The following is a 20,723-nucleotide window of genomic DNA, read 5'->3' on the forward strand; positions in this document are numbered from 1 at the left end:
GAGATGTTCAAGAACATAATTATGCTATACAACACTTTGTACTTTCACTTGGATACACTAATATCCCATAATTGACACAGGAGGAAAATAAATAACGTGTCAATTTTGCAACCATCACAATCTAACCAAGGGTTACCAGTAATATTAACAGAGACAGGCAGCAATTTGTTAAAAGGGGGAAATTATTAGTTGTATACAAAGGGGAAAATATAATAAATTGTAACAGATTCATTTTATCAATAGATGATACCATTTTATAATACTTTTTAATCCGTTTATATACACTCTGCAGTTTTAATTTCTTTACTGACACACTTACATAATCCACTCTGCAAATGGGGGCAGAATATGGATATAAGTACCAAATTTCCATTCGGTGTCCTATGCAAAACCTGCTTCCCATGACAATTTTCAACATATCAAGGCGGCTTAGCAATCAATTAACAAGGGATTGCAAGCTCCTGTAGACACCATACAAGGAGTTTCAAATTCATATTCATTTAACTTAATTTAAGATTGCTATTGCAGAATCGAATACAGGAACGAGACAGAGAGCATGATCACATTCACCGTTCACCCACAAGCACAACATTGCAAACTTGAAAGTAAAAAAAAAAACTTATCACCAGCAAAAAATACTATCAGACACAAATAACAATTTGCTATTACATAACGAAGAAATTATATTAATAAAATTGAAGTACACATCATTAACAAGATTCCACAGTACCGAAACTAGACAGGGACACCACGGAGCCTAAGGACGACAGAGAAATTGGAAAAAGGAAAGAGAAATTATTATTAGAACTGAAACATCTCATTAGCAAGATTCAACTGAACTAGAAATCACCACCACGGAGCCTGAGGACAAGGTGAAGCGTGGACTCCTTCTGAATATTATAATCTGCAAGCGTGCGTCCATCCTCAAGCTGCTTCCCTGCGAAGATAAGACGCTGCTGATCCGGTGGAATCCCCTCCTTATCCTGAATCTTTGCCTTCACGTTATCGATCGTATCAGAACTCTCCACCTCCAGAGTAATCGTTTTTCCGGTGAGCGTCTTCACGAAGATCTGCATCCCTCCGCGGAGACGAAGCACCAGATGAAGCGTCGATTCCTTTTGAATATTGTAATCGGCGAGGGTTCTGCCGTCTTCCAACTGCTTTCCGGCGAAGATAAGACGTTGCTGATCCGGTGGAATACCTTCCTTATCCTGGATCTTCGCTTTCACGTTATCGATTGTGTCAGAGGACTCTACCTCTAGCGTAATCGTTTTGCCGGTTAGGGTTTTCACGAAGATCTGCATCCCTCCGCGGAGACGAAGCACCAAATGCAGAGTCGATTCTTTCTGGATATTGTAATCGGCGAGGGTTCTGCCGTCTTCGAGTTGTTTTCCGGCGAAGATCAAACGTTGCTGATCCGGAGGAATCCCTTCCTTATCTTGAATCTTGGCTTTCACGTTATCGATTGTGTCGGAGGACTCCACCTCTAGCGTGATTGTTTTGCCAGTAAGGGTTTTGACGAAGATTTGCATGCCGCCGCGGAGGCGGAGGACGAGGTGGAGCGTGGACTCCTTTTGGATGTTGTAGTCGGCGAGGGTTCTGCCGTCTTCGAGCTGTTTTCCGGCGAAGATTAAACGCTGTTGATCCGGAGGAATGCCCTCCTTGTCTTGGATTTTGGCCTTCACGTTGTCGATGGTGTCAGAGGACTCCACCTCCAAGGTGATCGTCTTGCCAGTTAGGGTTTTCACGAAGATCTGCATATCGAGATTGGGTATAATAAGCTTCAAAAATTAGAGAGGTTTGTATTATGTAGAAAACGATTGAGAGATTGCGATTGAGATGAATGAAGCACGAAGAAAAGGGGGTTGTTTATATAGGGCGAATAGAAGAATCCAGAACTCTTGAAAGATTAGGGATTAAGAAAAGTAACGGATAGTTGTTACGGTGGGTCCAGAATATTCTAGGAGTCAAATGCGTGGCCTCTAAAGACGTCATGACCAAACAAATAGAATTCGTGGTTGAATGTTATTGCTTATTGAAAATTTGGAAAATATTGTTCAAAATTCCGAAATAATATATTATATTTTCGTTTCTATGCTTAGTGTATATTTGTGTACAATTTGTACATGGCCCAATTTAGGTCAAATTTAACTAAATTCATATTTTATTAATAAAGCAAATAAGTTCTCTATTCTACATCTTTCGTCTATTTTGCATTATATTCCCGTTCATTCAACGCGTGACTTTTCCAATATTTCTCATTTGTCATCTTTTAGTCTCTTCTCACATTAATTACCATTATATTTTCAACGTATCTTTTCCAATATCATATTAACCAAAAAACAAAAATCTTTCTCAATATCACATTAATTAGGGTGGATTCGGTTAACTTTTGTCTTCCTCAATGCATGCGTAAATTAATTTTGTTTTATTAATAAAGCGAATAAGTTCTCCATTCTACATTTTTCGTCCATTTTGAATTACATTATCCTGCTAATTCTACATGCATATACTCACGTTCATTCAACGTGTGATTTTTCCAATATTTCTCATTTGTCATTTTTCAGTTTCATCTCACATTAATTACCATTCTCTTTGCATACGTATCTTTCCCAATATCACATTAATTAGGGAGGATTTTGTTAACTTTTTTCTTCCTTAATGGATGCGTAAATTAATTTTCCCAAACCATCAAATTAATCATCCCTTCCTAACTCTCGTTGTATTACGAAGAAAATTAATCTTTCATTAATAAAGTGATTAAGTTTCCCATTCTACATTTCCCGCCTATTTTGCATTACATTTCTGCATGCATATATTCACGTACATTCTGTATCTCTCCCTCTGATGTATGCGTATAAGAAATGTCCACTAACATTAATTATTCCTCTGTATCCCCCCCTCTCTCTAAAAGAAAACAAAAAAGAATTTGTAGAGCAACACCAGTAAGTTATGAAGTACGGACACTCCAGTCCCTTACCGTGTCCAGTGTTCGAGTGTTCGATATGCGTCTGTGTCCGTGTCAATGTCCGACTCCGACACAACACCCGTATTACGTTCTATATTTTGAACATTACAGGTGTCCACATGTTCGTATCTGTGTCGATATCCGTATTGGTATCAGTGCTTCATAGCCAGTAAGGGAGAACGGAAGAGGTTATCCACTGTGCGACCAATAAAAGAAGAGGCATGTATGTGGTGCCGCTGCGTATTGTTAAAGACGGCTCTAGCAGGTTCTTTGTAAGGTGCAGGGATTATTTATATGCAATTTCGGATTGCAGTTGAGAATTTACATGCAATTTCGGGTTTAGTTCTAAGTAGAAAGGGATTTCTTCTATAAGGTTTTTTTGTGTGTTAGTAATGTTTCTGATATAGTGTTCACAGGAAGGAAAGTCGATACTGCAATGGAAAATTCCACCGAATGGTCTCCTACTCTTGCATCAACTTGAAGAGACGGCATCTCCTTCTCCTTCGTCTTCAACGATTACATGTCATTAATTGGAGCGCAAACGATGCGGCACCCGAAGTTGGTTTCCAATAAGGTTTAGACAATGAATGATGCAGAGATAGAAAATGGAGTAGTGTTTTTTTTTATTATTAATATTCCATATTTGCTTGTGTACAAATATTGGTATTTTGTTTCTAATTTTTAGGATTTTAGACTATTTTTTTCACATAACCCTTCTTCTTTGTGTAGGTTCGGAAATTTTTTTGGACAAAGAAAGGACCACATGTTTCTAATTTTCCACCTTTTGATCTTAAATGGTTGGGGTACGAAGGCCACTATCTTATATGATTAGATTTCATTTTTGTTTTTAATTTTTTTTATTCTCTTTGATTTTAATTTCCCTTTTCATTTTGATTATGATTAGATTTCTTATATGAAGGTTGAATTATAGAGCTCTTTTTTACTTTCTCATTTTTTTTTCTTGATCGGCATTCGTGACTTTCTCATATGATCATTCTATTTTCAATTTCCAAAGTATGAGGGTTTACAACTAATTTTGCATGCATCGCTATTTCCTCTCACTGAAATTCCCTTTTTACTATTGTTATTCATGCCAAAAGAATTGCGGAAATTTGGAATAGATGTTGAAATTTTTTATTCCAATATAGATTAATATTATAAGACAATTATATTTTTTATTTACTATTAGTGGGTTTATTTTATATAGTCAAAGTAAGCTTATTAGACAAATAAATAAAATAATATAAACTTAAATATTCATATGTCAGTGTTGACCCATTAGGGGTTGAGAAAAACTATAAGGTCATCATCGATTGTTTGTTATTCAATAATTGTCAAAAAATGCTTTAATCAGAAATTAACTATAGATCTATGTATTTTATCTTATCCTTAATAATCAAACATGTTATAGATCATAGGACTTTTGATAATTTATTCAAAGATGTATATCTGTAGATTAAATTTTTAGTTTCTGCTTAAAAAATAAAAATAAGAATTAAAGATTAAAAATATTTCAACAAGTGATATCGAAATATGTCTTTATTGTTTAATCGTTAGGATTCAAGTTTTTTAATTATTTTAATATCTGGATCTTTTTGTCGACAATTCCTTAAAGTTTTTCTTATATAAAATTGATTACGTTCAATACAAAGTTATGGGCTTATACTTTTTATATAAAGCATTATGTGTCATTGGAAATCCTTCGATGCTATTGTCTTGAGGTTACACACATGTCAATTTTTTTTGGATGAATTTGTATCTTGCGCTTCCTTGATACATGAATTGGCGATGCTACAATAAATTTGATATAGCATAATAATATTATTTACGAATTCATTATTTACTTGGCGTGATTAATGTTTCATGTTTATGTTGGCATGATTGAGTGAAATTTTAGCATTTATGGGCACTCTCCATTTATTTGCATGTATAGTAATTTTTTTTAATTAAAATTGATTGACAAAAAATATTACCAAAATAATTCCTATTGTGAAAATTGATTTGATTAAAATTACATAGATGTTAGTATGGAATTATTTATATATGTGAATTGTGTTCAGCTTAAAGAAATATGCAATTTGGTCAAATAATAAATTATGTGACAATTATAAAGTATTTTTCATGTGAATAATAATCAATCCAAAAAAAAATATTATTTGACAAAACTAATTGTTAATATTTGATCTTGAGAGTACCAATTACAAATTAATTTCTTTGTCCAAAAATTAGGAATTAATGTTGTGTTGGGTATCTTATGAGTGATAGGTCTATTATTTGAAATATTTGTACTTTTTATTATATATATTTTATATGACTTACTTATTATTTGTAAATGTGTTATATATTAGGAATGACTATTTGTTATTGACTAAGGAGATATATGACTTATGGTTGATACAAGGTCAATGTATGGATTATTGAGATTTGGATAGAATATTAGTATATATCGCGGTATTTATAGGTGCAGGTGGTTTGGAAATTAATAGTTTTTAATCAACCGCTAAAGTCTTTTGAATTTCATAGGAATTTTGGATATAAAGAGATATTTATTTCATCATTTTGTTTTAAATTGTACAAAATTGTATTGAATCTGATAGGTTAATTATACATAGTTGTAATGTAGTTTTATTATGGTAATTTGAAATTAATTTTTTTATGGTTATATATAATATATAAAGCCTTGTGAAATTGAAATTATTTCGAGAATACTTCTTTTTCATTTCAGAATTATTTAACAATTATATGATCGTTAAACAATAATGTACATGTAAAATTTTTTGTTTTGTATGCTTATGTATAAAACATGTAAATTTAATATCTCTCATTTTAACTAAATTGTCTAGTATTTTACATTGGACTAGTCATATTTGTTATAGTGATGAAAGCCCCAGTGATTTCATTATTAATACATATTAAGGTGAAAGTCTAAAGATAAATAATGTATAGAGGCAGGCCTAAGGAATCCTGATATAATTGTTACAGTATGTAACCCAAGTGGAAGAATGTTGGAATTTTCTATTCTAATAATTAATGTGGGCTAATATTATAAGACAATTATGTTTGTTATTTATAATTAGTGAATTTATTTTATGTGATCAAATTAAGTGAGTCTGTTCGACAAAAATAAGATTATATGTACTTAAATGATCAAATGTTAGTGTTGGTCCATTAAGGGATAATGAGAATCCTATTAAGTTAACATGTTGTAAGAAAACTATGGTTCCCAATATACCGAGAGACCACACATTGTTTTTTTTTTCTCTTCATCTGAAGAGTTATGAATGTCTCATCGAGAAATAAAGAGGATTCGATTGAGGAAGAACCAAAGGTTATTGATTGTTTGTGAGTCAACAATTGTTGAAGAACGCTTTGATCAGAAATTAACTATAAATTTAAATATTTTATCTAATTCTTAATAATCAAACATGTTGTAGATCTTAAGACCTTTTATAATTTGTTCTGACATATATACTTACAAATTTTTAGATTTGACATAAAGAATAAAAATAAGAATTAAAGATTAAAGATATTTTAACAATAGAACCAATTGCAATTGTTATTTATGATATAGTTATTCCTGAATCCTTGGCATGTGCTTTTGTATAAAACTATGAAACTAAAAATAAAGTTTAAATCCTAATGCCACACCATCACTTCTATGACAGAGTATAGTTATTTGTTCCAGTACATTCATCTGAGGTGTGTACGTATAATTCTACATCTCAACAGTTATATATGTTTCTTTGAACTTTTTGAATTTCATCTTATATTTATCAACCGTATTTCAAGGTCTAAATCTTAACATCATTTTGCGGCAAATACTAACCACAATATATTCATGAAAAAAATTTAATTAAGTTCAATATGTTTTATGCATTTAACCTTATTATAAAACTATATAATTCATTTACCAAATTATTTTATTAAATAAAAGATATATAACTATACAGAAAATTAAAGAAAATCATCAATTTATAAAAGCCTTCAAAGAATTTAAAAGCCTCTTAACAATAATAAGTGTATCTTAAATTCCCTTAAAAATAATAATAATACTAATTTTGGTCTCCTTAATTTTTAATTTTAATATTTGGTTACCTAATTTTATAAATGGATGATTTTGATCCTTTGATAGATTATTAACTAACATGTGATTAATAGAAATATTAAATTAATTATAAATTAAATAAAAATTATTTAAGACTATTAACCGAATGTTGTCAAGGGAGTTGCATTGTGGTAATGAAAGTGGAAAAGGTATTTGCTGAGAAGAGAAAAAGTACAATGTTATAGAGAATTAAGATTATTAATAATTTTTTAATAAATAATTATTTTAATCAATTTATAATTAATTTAATAATTTAATTAATTAAAATTTATTTACTGTTAATCTATCAAGGAGTATTAAAATCACTAATTTATAAAATTAAGAAATCAAATATTATAATTAAAATCTAAAGGAATCAAAATCAGGAATTTAAAAAATTAACTGGACCAAAATTATAATTATAATTTAGCCTATGCATTTAAAAATATCTTAGACCAAGACCACAGCAAATCAAATCGAGTTAAATAAAACCATTTAGGTGAACAAAACTTTTCTAACAAAAATTTAACAGTTTATGTCTACGATTTTTCCTTTACAATTCATGTGTTGTTTTGTGACTAAGATATAACAGCTAGTGCTCCCTATATAATTTCCTGCACGGAAACAGTATATAATAACACACTATATTCGTGATTTGTCACGCTCTCTTATTTTTATTTCAAGTATTCAATAAAATATTAAAGAAAAACAATTTGCTAAATCCCGAATAATGGAATTTTACAAACACACTCGGCATTTCTGTTTGATTCTTTGCTTTGTCCATGAGTCCTGCTACATTGTAAAGTTCACAGACCCTTCAAAGACGATTTCAAGGTTCAATCGAATTAAATCAAATATTGAAGTACGATAATTTAATTTCAAGGCTTCACGAAATTAAGAGTGAAGCCAAAGAGAACGAATTCATAGACATATAGATAGAGTATAGCATTAGCTATTACAACAACATATCCAAATGGAAGTCTGTTTTCTCCACTTCAAGGAATATCCAAATATATGTACAGAATGATGATATACGTTAAACTAAAGTATAATGAATAAATTGTTTATTTGCCCTTCTTATCCTCAGGCAAAGCAGAAGCTTTGCATATAGGACATACTTTCTTCATAGACAACCACTTCCTAATGCAACCCACATGGTAATCATGTCCACAAGCTTTCAGCGTCCCGACATCGTCCATGTTCTTGTATTCTTCCTGCAATTTTCAATAAGAATGGATCAGTAACCGGATTGTTCTTCATCAAGATTTATTTTTAAAAAGTCCAATTAGTTCTGGAATATATATTTACTTATTCAATACTGGGCGTTAAGAGATGAACATACCAGGCAGATTGCACAAGCTTCTTCTTCTTGACTTTGCTCAGATGAACAGTATATTGTTTCTGTCAAATACTTGGAAATCAAATCCTCAGACAATCCTGTGCTCACATGGCCTATTCTCTCTCCAAGTGCAAGTAGTTCCTGGTCGAGCAAAGCATCCAAATAATTAACCAGATTTGATAGTGCATGATGTTAATTTTTAACACACAAAAATAATAATTACCTCATAACTCATGTTGTCTATGTCCATCCTCATGTCTCTATGTCGATCAAGCATATTCCTAGGTCCATACAGTGAAGTGCGATCAACAATCATGAAACCCTGAAAGAACGATAAAACCAAATTTGAGTCATATACCCCAATAAAAGAACAAAATTTGATTTATTGGAATTAAATCCAGAAACTACTGTATTGCTAATATTAAGTTAATAACTAGTCCACTTCACGAAGGATATATTGGAACCAACGTGCCTATAAAGTTTGCTAGCTATACAAATATCTCAATCAAGGTTATATAGCTAAAATGGAGCTGGGAAAAACATGAACACGAGTGTTTCCAATCACAAGAACAGAGCTCTTGAGAGTTTAGATACTTATAGATAAGAGTTAAATCGTTAATTGAGACCAACCTCATCATCCAATGACCGATATCTGTCACTAGGTATTCTTGACCTTCCATTTCTATTATTGTTCTGCCAGCCAACGGTGGTCAATGGCCTTGGCTGTCTAGAAGAGTAACTTTCGGACACCATATGCAATCCATCATCAGAAGGTGCCACACGTCCCAAACGTAAGCTAGAAGAAGCCCTAAAAGTTGGAGTGGATCTTTGAGAGTAGTTACTGTGAACTCCTCTTGCAGTTTGAGTCAGATTATTATGAAAACTTTGAGGAGCAGTAGGATTTCTACTAGTTCCAAATTCATTATGAAAACCTCCAACATCTACAGGAGCATTACTAGAACTGCTTCCAATAAGGAAATGACTTGCCTCGTGATTAAAAGCATTTGCATCTGAATTTTAATAAAAAAGATCACTTCAGATATAAATAAAGTACAGAGGAATAGAATTTGAGTAAATTACAAACTAACCTGATGATGACACCCTTCCATGAGGAGGACATATACTCATTGGGCTCCAATCCCTGGTCAAAGTGCCAGAAGTTTGAGTTGAAAGATCGACCATGTTAGAATGGTCAATTGGTAGACCAGTAGAGTATGAGTTGTGTGGATGAGTATTTGATAAATGGGTCCTAGCCAGGTTGGATTCCAAATCAAGTGCAGAACGGCTCCTCACATTCCTTAAAGGACCCTCACCCCTTATAGATAGGCCTCTACCTCTAAATGTGGGTGTCATATTAACATGGTCCCAAGGCATATATAGAGAATCCATATTGGGCTTCTCTGGCTGCAATTCTGAAGATGTAGGACGATCAGCTGCATTTGTAGCATTGGAATATCTGCTTGTACTGCCTCTTTCACAGACTGGAGGAATTCCAGGGCTCTTTCGCTTGTGAGGCCCTCGTCCATTTCCCATTGTAAGATCAATAAAACCCCCATCAGCAGCAGAAAATGCTTGTCTGTCATAATTAGAATTAGAAGGCTGGTGTACATAATTTTCAGGCACTGCATAAAACATTCCAGCACTTGATGAAGGCAGAAAATGATCATGAGAAGTGCCTGATACATCTGTTTGATGAGGGGGTGCTTCAATGTTGAGACTTGTGGATGCATATCCGTTTGACCTTGGGGCAGTGTTCCAATGAGATGGAAAAGAAATGCTATCTATGGACATATTTTCCAAAGGATAAATAAAAGAACCATTGTCTGAAGTGGTACTCCTACCTGCAATAGAGATCCAATATAATTGATACAATGTTTGACGCTAGCAAACATACCAAAATACAAACCAAAAATAAGGCATTTCAAGCAACACTACCATGGTTCACATATTGTTGATCCATATGCATATGATTCCAGTTCTGGTCAGGTTCACCCTCAAATATTGGAGATGAGCTATATAAATGTCTATGCCCCATGACTCACTAGCAATCTCAGGAGTCAAAATAGACAGTATGGTTAAGTTAGACCAGCAAATAACTCAACCTGCAAGATAAAAAAGAGCATCTGAGTAATTCAGTAACAAAATGCAAAGTTAATTCAAAACAATCAAGCTACACCACTTCAAAGCTACAACTTATGTATGAGACAAAATTCATCCATGACTGCAGCATGTGAAATAACAACATAAATACAAAATAAATAATCAGTAGGATTTATCTAATTTCAAAAACACTGAATTGAAACTGGAGAGCCCTGCACGGGATTGTCAATAAAAACCATACATATTATTTAACAAAATCCAGTAAAAACACGTATTTGAAAGAAAACTGGTTTGTAGTCTAAAGAGTTGCCTGGATACTGAATACAATTTAAACACTTATCGTGACAATCCCGCATTTACCAGTCAAGACTCAAGAATGAACCATTTAATAGTCATTGGGAGATATTTGCAAGGGAGAAGTGAGAGAGAAAACAACCGATATCTATTCGCAAACACATGTGAAATGAACTAGAGTCAGAACTAAGAAGTCACAAGTCAACAATGTAACCTTTTTTTTTTTCTGGAAAAAGGTAATTACTTAAAAGTAGCATGGGGTTGATACCTAAGGATAATTCAGATAGTCTTGCAGGGCAAGGGAGCATATACTCTATAAACCACAACTTAACAATTTGTATAAATTTACAATTTTACTAGTATTAGAAAAAAAGTAGTCCTACAATTAAATCTAGCCTGACCTTCCTCTTCCACTTACAGCATATACAAGCACCACTGGCACTTCCACATGTCTAGTCAATAGAAAAATTCCTTAGATTATCGATATATTATTCATCAGTTTACATCATTTGCCATTCAATCCTTTACAGGGCAAAAGGATCTAGGCCTACAGAAGACCACCTAGCTTGAAACTTCATGTCCAGCTGCCAAGAATACCAAAGAAAATATTGAAGGGGTAAATAAGAAAAAACTAACCGATATAGGAGCTCAATGGATATCAAGATGATGTGTTTAATCAGCCAAGAGGACAATACTCACAGCATGAGCTATACTATCTATGTTAGTGTTCCAATTACCACCAAAATTGCATGATAGATGAAGGCTACAGCCCAGGTGAACTAGAACGCCATGAACAGGCATGCACAAAAAGAGAAGCATGACTACCAGCCACAATACAATTTGGCCAAATGAGGAGAATCGCCACTGGCAATTATTTCTGAAGGAGAGGAGGAAATATATGCTTCAGATCATCAAGGCTTGGGAATTCACCATAAATTGGCAGAAACTAGCCTGTAAAATACTAAACAGTTGCCACTCATATACTCCTTAACCATAACAAATACCATGAGCCCCAATAAGTTCAATCACTTGAAACCAAGCTCATAGGATGCCTCTCTTCATTGACACAAGAAAATATATGAGGGAAAAAGGAAGTAGTGTACATACACAAGGGAGAAAAAATGACATAGCTGACATTTAAATTAGATGGATGATGGTTCCTCACTCTAGCTCTAGCTTATCATGCATAGCAGCAAGAGTTCAGATATGACTTAAAAAGAGGAGTGATTGGAAGTAGGATGACTCAAGCAACAGACTTACCTGGCAAGATTTACAAAGATCACTCAGCAAATGTTAGCATTTCTATTCTTTTCCTGCACTTGAAAAAGATAACCAACTATGTGCACAATCAGGCACAAAAGTGAGTGACTCCTATATTTGCCTTCTAATAAGTATCAGTAGTCAAGGCAAGACCAACTAAACACAAATAGTTTATGTAAATACAGTGTATTAGCTAAAAAAACAGAGTATTTGAACTACAACAAAAATGAAAGGTTTAATAAAAGTGATGTATATCTTACAGAAAATTTAAAGGATGCATTCATTGTTAAAAAAACAAAAACAAGTTCACCCTGTTTATCTTATACAAAGCACAAGAGTCTGGGGGAAAAAATGTCAAAACTAGACTGCAGTTTTTACTACAAGGAAATGACGTGATTTTTATGTCACAAATAGTTTAAGAACCAGCACCAGTTTTTTCAAAACCACTATCTTTTAATCTCCCAATCACAAAATTGTAACATAATTATGAGCAGAAAGTACCTTTCTCAATGGTTGAGACCAGGCAAACATAATAGTCAAGAAAATAGAAATCCACATTATCCCAGCTCTAATAATTTAAAGCCAAAATAAGGAAGAGGCATACTTTCAATGAGTTAAATTGGATCATTTCAATTTAGAAAGGAAAGAAACAGATTAAAACCAGTCAAGAACACTAAAAACATTAATTAACTATATGGAACAAAATCAGCACTGTGCAAAGGACATGCCCCTGACCATCCACATCTTACATATCTCCAGATATTGGCAATGTCTGAAGTGTACATAATTAAAAAGATGTCACTATATGTGCAATTTTTTTTGCCAAAAAGTTATGAAGCAATTCTTTAACAAACTAAAGTGTTAAAGCCAACAGCATCTGCTAAAAACTGGTGTTGGCATTGATAGAATCCAAATATAAAAATATATATATTAAATAATTAGAACCGGGAATTGTCAGAAAAAATACAGATTTAACATTGGCTTTCAATTATGAGGAAACATTGAGCTTCAGGTTTAGTTTCAGATTTCACTATAATCCAAATACTAAATAATACCCTCACAGAAACATAGGTTTTTGGTGTTAAATTAAACAGCACCGTAAATAATATTGCTTTTTATCATGCGTATTCCTGAATCTGTTCATATTTGAAGAAAAACTTCAAACTCAATGTAATGACTTTCCAAATAAAAAAATTGCCTTTTACCGGAATATCAACAACAAACCACAATCCCAATATCCAATTGTAATAAACTCTCTTCACAAACCAGAGACAGGGGAGTTGTGTATAAATGCATAAAAAGTGAATGAGGCCTGCCTTAAGAAGGTCCATCAGCCCCAATAAGGGATGACAATTCAAAATTAGGAAGAATAAATTCAAACTAAGAAGAGTTTTTCCAGCCCTCAAACTAGCTAATGCAAAAGGGAGAAAGTTCATGCATTCTGGCTATGCTATCAACACTCTCGGCACTAGTATCCATCCATCCCTCAACATTTTAGGACCACGAGAGAATATAACCAACTTGTGGTGATCAAACAGCTTCTCTGTCAGCAAACCCACAGGCTCATATCCAAATAAAGCATCACCCAGCACTACATGACTCCCAGTAATGAGTAGGTGTGCTATTGCAGAAACCAACTTTTGGCAGAATAACAACAATCACCAGCATTAAAGGAAAGTTAATATCAATTCAGGGCAAATGAACAGTAGTCTCCATCAATCATATGCACTATTGGTCCAACATTGCAGTGTCCATAGTGCATACAAATTTACAGTGAATTCTTTATGAATACTGTTACTGTTACACTCAGTATACAGCCCCACGAAATAAGATCACCACAACAGGCAGCATAATGTCAAATTCAAAACTAAGAATGAGATGAATTTGACTAAGGCATTTACAAGTCACTGGGTCAAATAGTATCTCAGCACCCCAGAGCCCCTTTAGAACTATAATAAAATATGGTAAGTGCCACATCATTCCCTAGATTGCCAGTAACACTCCACACTAATATTTTGCTTCACCAAACATTGGAATGTGACACAGCTATTGCCACAACATCCTTAGCATAATTGCTAGGCCATTTCACGCCAAAAAGGCACCCAGTCCCAGAAGATGGACGAGCTTGATCTAAAGGCAACGTTCTAGTTGAATAAAAAGCCTATGCAATTCTTCCAATTAACAGGATTTTTGGTGTCACATTCTTTCTTCTTCCTATATGAAAGTTGGCATATACCAATCCATAACAGCAGCATATCATTATGCTAATAAATCCTGACATTAATGCTCATGACAAAGTCGTTGTTTCTATGGTCACCCCATTAACCCAAGACTCAAACGTTCCTGCTACATCATCTGTGATTCAGACAACATAATTGATGAAACCAAATGAAGAAATTCATTCACTTCCATAACCTGTACAGTACAAATGTCAAGGCAAACAAAACCAGTTCTCACCAATAATAATAATAATAATAATAATAATAATAATATCACTATAATATGAACCCAAAGGCATAAGTGATCATATACCAAAAACTGCTTGAAAAGATCCGTGAAGTGTAAATTGCTAAAGAAAAGTGGGGAACAGAGAGAACGAAGGAGAATTTCCAACTCAAGCACATCTCACCAGCACATGCAGATGTAAGCGTATAATACACCAGCAGCACCAAGAAACCTGCATAATAAAAAACCATCTAAACCTAATAGATTCTAAGGAAATCTAAACAAAACAAGGACCAACAATATATGCAAGAGCAACCAATATTCAAAACCATAATTGATAACAATTAGTATTGAAGACTAGTTTAATTACAAAGCCAAATATCCCAATATACCACATACAGTGACAAGAGGGTGAACCTAGGCACAACAGTAAGGTTGCTGCCTTGTGACCTGGTAGGTCCAAATCCCGGGAACACAGCCTCTTCACTCGTGCTGGTGAAACAGTGTACATATACTTCCCTCCCCAAACCCCTTTTACCATACATAAAGACAACAGAAGTTGATAAAAAGTTAAAAACATGGATCAGGAAAAGATTTACCCTTCTTTTACAAAGTCAGCGAAGAGATCTGAACATGTTGTTAGGATAGGAAGTATATACTAAAAAAATTATGTATATTTTTAAGTATTTAACAATAAGAAGTTTGACCATAATTCATTGTTTTTTCACTTCAGCCACAAAAAGATATGAAGCAAGAAAGCATAAAAATAAACAAACCTGTTATATTAAATAGACTTGTTATGATAATACTTCAAACAACCAAATGTTCTTCCCATGAAAAATATACAAAAATGACAACATGCTATATCTCTCACCACCACAGAACAAAGGGAATGGAAATGAAAAACAAAGTTAAATCTAAGACCTTATAAGGGATCCCAATTGAAATGATTTCTAAACCCAAGGAGAATGGAGTAGTACTTCGCACAGAAGGGGTATACAGCTATAAAAACCAATACCCATTAAACCACATTTGACCGATGTATAGATTTTTATTTTAAAAAAATGCATGCGGCTTTTATTATTAACACGAACAGCGTGATTCAACGGTGATTTCATTTCCACCGTTTCTTCCATACATTTGATATTCTATCCCGCCGCAACCACAGAACAGGAAGGAAGAAGACACGCAAACAAAATCGAAAACCAAACTCATGAACAGCATAATTTCCCAGGGGGAAATCCAAAATCACGCACCAACCAAATAATCGGGAAATCAGAGAGTTCGTGATAAACAACGAAAAAAAGCATCACAAAAAAACAGATACTACTCTCTTCTCTAAACAAAAAAGGAAAACCACCACAAACGAGCCTTGGATAAGGCGATGATACATTAGAAACAATCAACGAGAAGATCAGCACCGATCAAGTGAGGGGATTGTGGTTTTGCAGAGCTAAATGAAATCAACAACACATAAGCAGTTGTTCGATCATCCATCGGTGATCATGCATGTAAGAATTGCAACAAAAAAACATAACATGGAATCGCCGAGATAAACGTGCCTTGGAAATCGGTTACGGTGCTGTTGTGATGGTGGTGGAGTTGCTGCGATCTTTCACACGCACAGGCAAAGGAAAAGACAGAGAGAGAGAGAGAGAGAGAGAGATGAAAGAAGGAGGATGTGAATTTGTCGTGAGAAGGAGACAATGAAATGATAATAAAGCAGTTGTACGCAGAAAGAAATAAGAAACACACACACAAGAGGGGGAGAAATTCTCTGCACTGCCCAATCTTACCGGTTTCCTGTACCATCACCCTTTACTCCTCTCATTAAATTCATTATTTACTAATCTCATCAACAACTTTTCCATTTTTTTTTTATTTTTACAACCCTTTCTTTTTACGCCATTTTTAATCTTTTTTGGTTTGTTACATCGTTTATGGCCTCTTAGGTTTTCCAGTGATAAGCTAAAATATTCCTCTAGGCTTCGGTTATTTGAATTAATTATCGATTAGATTAGAGTTGAGTCATATTTGAAGTTTTTCTACTCTTTCCCAAAATTATATTTTACGGGATTAAATTCAAATTATTTTTCTCGAACAACAACTGAAATACATTTATTAATAAAAAAAGATTTTTAATATGTATAGTTATAGTTAAATATGGCAAGGATTTAGATCATGAATTTGCTCCTCCATTTTTAAAAAATACTAAAATAATTTAGTTTCTCTTTTGTAAGACTTTATCATTTTTTTACTCATAATTTATCATATTTTTATAATCTCTTTTGTAATAGTTTATCATGTTTTTTAAAATTAACAATGATTAAATTTATGTGCTTTTAAAAGTTTGAGACCTAAATTTATTGATAAAAAATATAGGACCTTATCACATTTGACCGAAAGTATTAGAGTTAAAAACATATTTTTCTTATTGCAAATATAATTTTGGAGTAATTATTAATAACTGATAATGCTATTTTATGTGATAATTTAAAAAATCTTTATATCATTATTATAATTTAATTACATTTATTATTATGATTAAAATAATATTATATTTTCTTACATATTCATTAATTATTTTGTAGTAAAGTATATCAAATAAAAAATAAAAAAAATAAATTATATTTAATACTTAACAGAAAATAAGAAGATATTATAAAAAATATTATTATAATTATAATACTAATAATTAATGTTTGCCCTTTTCCTATGTTTTCTTTAGGGGTGGGACGGGGTGCATCTTTGTGCTTAATTTGTAACTGTTGAATCTAGATGCCATTTGTTACTCTCAAAACGTTTCGGGCTCTGCGGATGCGTGTTGACTTGTATCTGAATTAAGTTTTTCAGTGACACAAGCAAATGGTATGGTTGGGGATTCAACTTGGCTTCTCTCTTTTACCTTTACAAATTCTTTATGTTCCTTTCAAATAATATTATTTTTATGATTTTTAAAATTGAATCACAAATAAATATTAACACATTTATGCGACACAACGTCATTTTAAATGGATAACACCAGAATAATTTAAGAAGGAACAACAAAAAAGTCAGATGTCAATTAACCCAATTTTTTGGAAACTTAACATGTTACTTCACCAAAGCTGTTTTCCCTATTTTTTTCTATCCCTAAAGATACCATACAGACGGATTTATAACATTCAGCTATATTATTTAACCAACTCAACAAAGTCTTTAATAATAATTGTATTACTTTTAATCCTTTTTAAGGAATGAAAATTTTAACTTTTTGATTAGAGGAATAGAATATCCAACAAAATCTAAATGGAATCATATCTTATAATCACTATTTTAGTATTTAAGAGATATTTAGAAGATTTTGTTTCCAAACTTATTCGCGTTTATAAAAATAAATGATGATTCTAATAAATCATTTTAAACTTATTTTTTATAGATTTGCTACATAAATTTACTATAATGAGTATTTTTCAATTTATTTATAACTATTAATAAACATAATTACTCACTTTAGTGTACATATTTTCTATTCCTCTTTAATATATATAATTATCTTTATTTCCTTCATAAATCTTCAAGATCTAATTGCTACCGCTTCCTCTTACAAAAAAATGTTACTACTACTTTCTTTAACTACTCTTTCTTATTTTCTTCTTTTTATTTTTTAAAAAATAAAAATACTGACACAAAGTGCGTCTTTTTCAACTAGTTTAAATAAATTTCATAATTAAATATATGGTTTATGTATATATAAGCCCTTATGTAACAAAAATATTTAAAATAAAAATTTAATTTGAAAAAATTGATGGCAATCATATAATGTGTTTGAGAGTTTTTTTTTTAAAAAGAAAATACAATGTGTTTGGGAGCGTGTCCATTTAAGAGTGACACAAGTTTTCTCAAAGTGTTCTATTGTAATTTTCATGTGGTTCTGGACTTTAGATGTGTAAAATGTTATATATGCATGTTTATGATGAGAAACCACACACATAATCTATTATATATGACCAGATTATTGATTTTTATAATGATTATTTTAAAAGTAATATCTAAAATTATTTTTAATTGGTTAATTAATATATACAAAAATTAAACTTATTGAATAAATATTAAATCAAATTATTACTCAAGGAATAGTCTGCGATGACCTTTGATACAAGGAAAAATCTCAGTTTCCCGAAAATCTTAAGTTATAAATGTTAGTTTCTCTTGTTTGATTTGATTTTTAAAAACTAACATTTTTATGAAGAAATATTTTCTAGAAAAAAAAATTGGCCAAGTTTTTAACAAAAAAAATTCCATCTATGATGTGAGAATCTAATTTTCTAGAATTAAAAAATAAGTTTCATTATGATAAAAATATTATATTATTCTTATTAAATTATTTAATAAGGTAAATAATTAAAGATTATAATAAATATACAATTTTATTTTTATATTCCTAAGAAACTTATATATATGATCAATCAAATCAATTTAGTCGTTTTTAGAAATCATAATTCCTAGGATTTATGATTTATAGGAATGATGATTTCTATACAGGAAAAAAAAATTCTACCAAACGTCATCTAAATGTCATTTTTTTATACATAAAATTTAGGAGAAAATGAATTTCCAGTTCAAGCTAGGTAAAGAAAATCTCTCAGTTCAAAGAACACTAGTAAAAATAAGTACTTACATTTATCTCACTTTAAAGATGTGATCTATCATGTATGAGATCATGTATTGTTTCACTTGATCAATTCATTCGGTTAGTCTAAATGTCATTTACTAGAAGATTTAAGTACTTTTAATTTAAAATCTTTAGTAAAAAAAAAATACTTTTTTTCATTTGCAGTTTGTACAAATACAATGAATCATAACATTTCATTGCTGGCAATAGATTAATGTTTTTACTTAATAAATACAGAATATATTAGAAGATTTGGAAAGTTTTAACCTCTTTTAAAATTACCAAAGGACTCAATTATGCATCCCGCTTTAACCACAATAGCAAGTGAGTGCTTGATATATTATTGAATTTCCGTTGTACCATAAAAGCAATCTGTCCACAAGATAAGTGCATCCAAAATTTATTTTGGTTAATCAAATGGGTGCATTCTAAATTATAAATACAAAATTTTAGTTAAAAACCATCTTATGTGATTCAATCTAAATAAATATATAGCATGGTTACCCGATAAATAATGAATTTATTTTCTCCACACAGAAATTAATGAGGAGATGTTAATATTTGTTTGCTAAGAAAGTAAAATATATAGCAATCTTCACAAAGAAATTAATGACGAGATGTTATGTTACATTCATATATGAGACATCGAGGGTACGCCATGTGAAATGAGACCTACCATGACCAACCAAAAAAGAAAAAAGAATTGAAAAAATACATTGAAGAAACCGTTTTTGTTATAAAAAAAATTGTGAAGAAAATTAAATATCAAATATATGGTTTCTACTTTTCTTTAACTTGTATTTAGTTTGAAATTTGAATAAAGTGTCACATAAATATATTGTGAGAATTATTTTATTATTAGGATTCCATTGATTGATTGTTTTGTTATAAAAGATGATAAAAAAAGCCTAATATAATATTCATTGAAAGCCATTTTATGCATTAGTGGCTGGAATCACTTGTAAATTAAGTTGAGTTCAATATATAGTCGATGTGTTGCATTATGCTCTATGATGAGTAACATAAAATTTATTGCTTTCTTGTGTAACTGAGACGTCAGAATAAAATGGGTATAAAATGGGCTGGAAGTTCTAATGCTAGAGTACTATCTATGGTTTACTCATGCATAATGAATTTTTATATGCTATCATTCTAATGATATTTTGAAGATGTATTTAGTTTAAAATTGTTATAATTGTATTATCATTATTATTATTATTGAGTATCGATTATCAGCCTGAAAATAAAAGGATGGGGTTTCCTCAAGGTTACTAGCTTGTATTTCCAGGTCTTTCAAATCTTTTATTTAGACTTATAAGATTTTTCTTTTGGTTACAAGACTGAATAGATTTAAATAATGGTTAGACATACATAGGGGATTTTAATTACTCAAAAGTTTCAATTAAATCAAAATATTGAAAGTGGTCTATATCGCCTAAACGAATTTCAGTGAGTTAAGAATTAGTTTTTAATTTTCAAATCGAGATATACAACATCAATCGTCCGACTATGCTCAAATTTTTTATGTAAAGTTTGAACATTTCATACCAATATCATATCATGGTTATAAAAACATATA

The 20,723-nt window shown here is 31.7% G+C and overlaps 2 protein-coding genes across 12 annotated transcripts; both read right to left on the bottom strand.

Moving 5' to 3' along the window:
- Positions 1-665: 665 nt before the first annotated feature.
- Positions 666-2,170, bottom strand: LOC100815545 (polyubiquitin 3). Its single transcript, XM_003537230.5, has one exon. It carries the CDS (start codon positions 1,758-1,760, stop codon positions 840-842), a length of 921 nt encoding a protein of 306 aa, XP_003537278.1. The 5' UTR covers positions 1,761-2,170; the 3' UTR covers positions 666-839.
- A 5,758-nt stretch (positions 2,171-7,928) lies between these two features.
- LOC547939 (probable E3 ubiquitin-protein ligase RHG1A) lies at positions 7,929-16,229 on the bottom strand. 11 transcript variants are annotated; one of them, XM_014762985.2, is made up of 10 exons: positions 16,053-16,229; positions 14,578-14,722; positions 11,485-14,460; positions 11,187-11,369; positions 10,327-10,493; positions 9,480-10,232; positions 9,022-9,401; positions 8,615-8,713; positions 8,395-8,532; positions 7,929-8,266 (listed from the first exon to the last, which is right to left on the bottom strand). In XM_014762985.2, the coding sequence occupies exons 5-10, from the start codon at positions 10,424-10,426 to the stop codon at positions 8,117-8,119; spliced, it is 1,620 nt and encodes a 539-aa protein (XP_014618471.1). In that variant the 5' UTR covers positions 10,427-10,493; positions 11,187-11,369; positions 11,485-14,460; positions 14,578-14,722; positions 16,053-16,229; the 3' UTR covers positions 7,929-8,116. The 11 variants fall into 11 exon arrangements, with proteins under 11 accessions (XP_014618471.1, XP_040862273.1, XP_040862272.1 ...); XM_041006339.1 differs by having other exon boundaries at positions 11,204-11,369; positions 11,485-11,662; positions 12,046-14,722; XM_041006338.1 differs by having other exon boundaries at positions 11,204-11,369; positions 11,485-14,722.
- Positions 16,230-20,723: the final 4,494 nt, after the last annotated feature.

Source organism: Glycine max, chromosome 10 (assembly GCF_000004515.6).
Source record: "Glycine max cultivar Williams 82 chromosome 10, Glycine_max_v4.0, whole genome shotgun sequence".
Lineage (NCBI taxonomy): Eukaryota > Viridiplantae > Streptophyta > Magnoliopsida > Fabales > Fabaceae > Glycine > Glycine max.

Bases quoted from the DNA above. Each gene is read 5' to 3' on its own strand.
- LOC547939 (XM_006588712.4), bottom strand. From the start codon at position 10,426: ATGGGGCATAGACATTTATATAGCTCATCTCCAATATTTGAGGGTGAA. The intron at 9,402-9,479 runs GTTAGTTTGTAA...ATTAAAATTCAG, and splicing joins TGGAAGGGTGTCATCATCAG to ATGCAAATGCTTTTAATCAC. The intron at 8,714-9,021 runs GTTGGTCTCAAT...TCGTTCTTTCAG, and splicing joins ATCGGTCATTGGATGATGAG to GGTTTCATGATTGTTGATCG.
- LOC100815545 (XM_003537230.5), bottom strand. From the start codon at position 1,760: ATGCAGATCTTCGTGAAAACCCTAACTGGCAAGACGATCACCTTGGAG.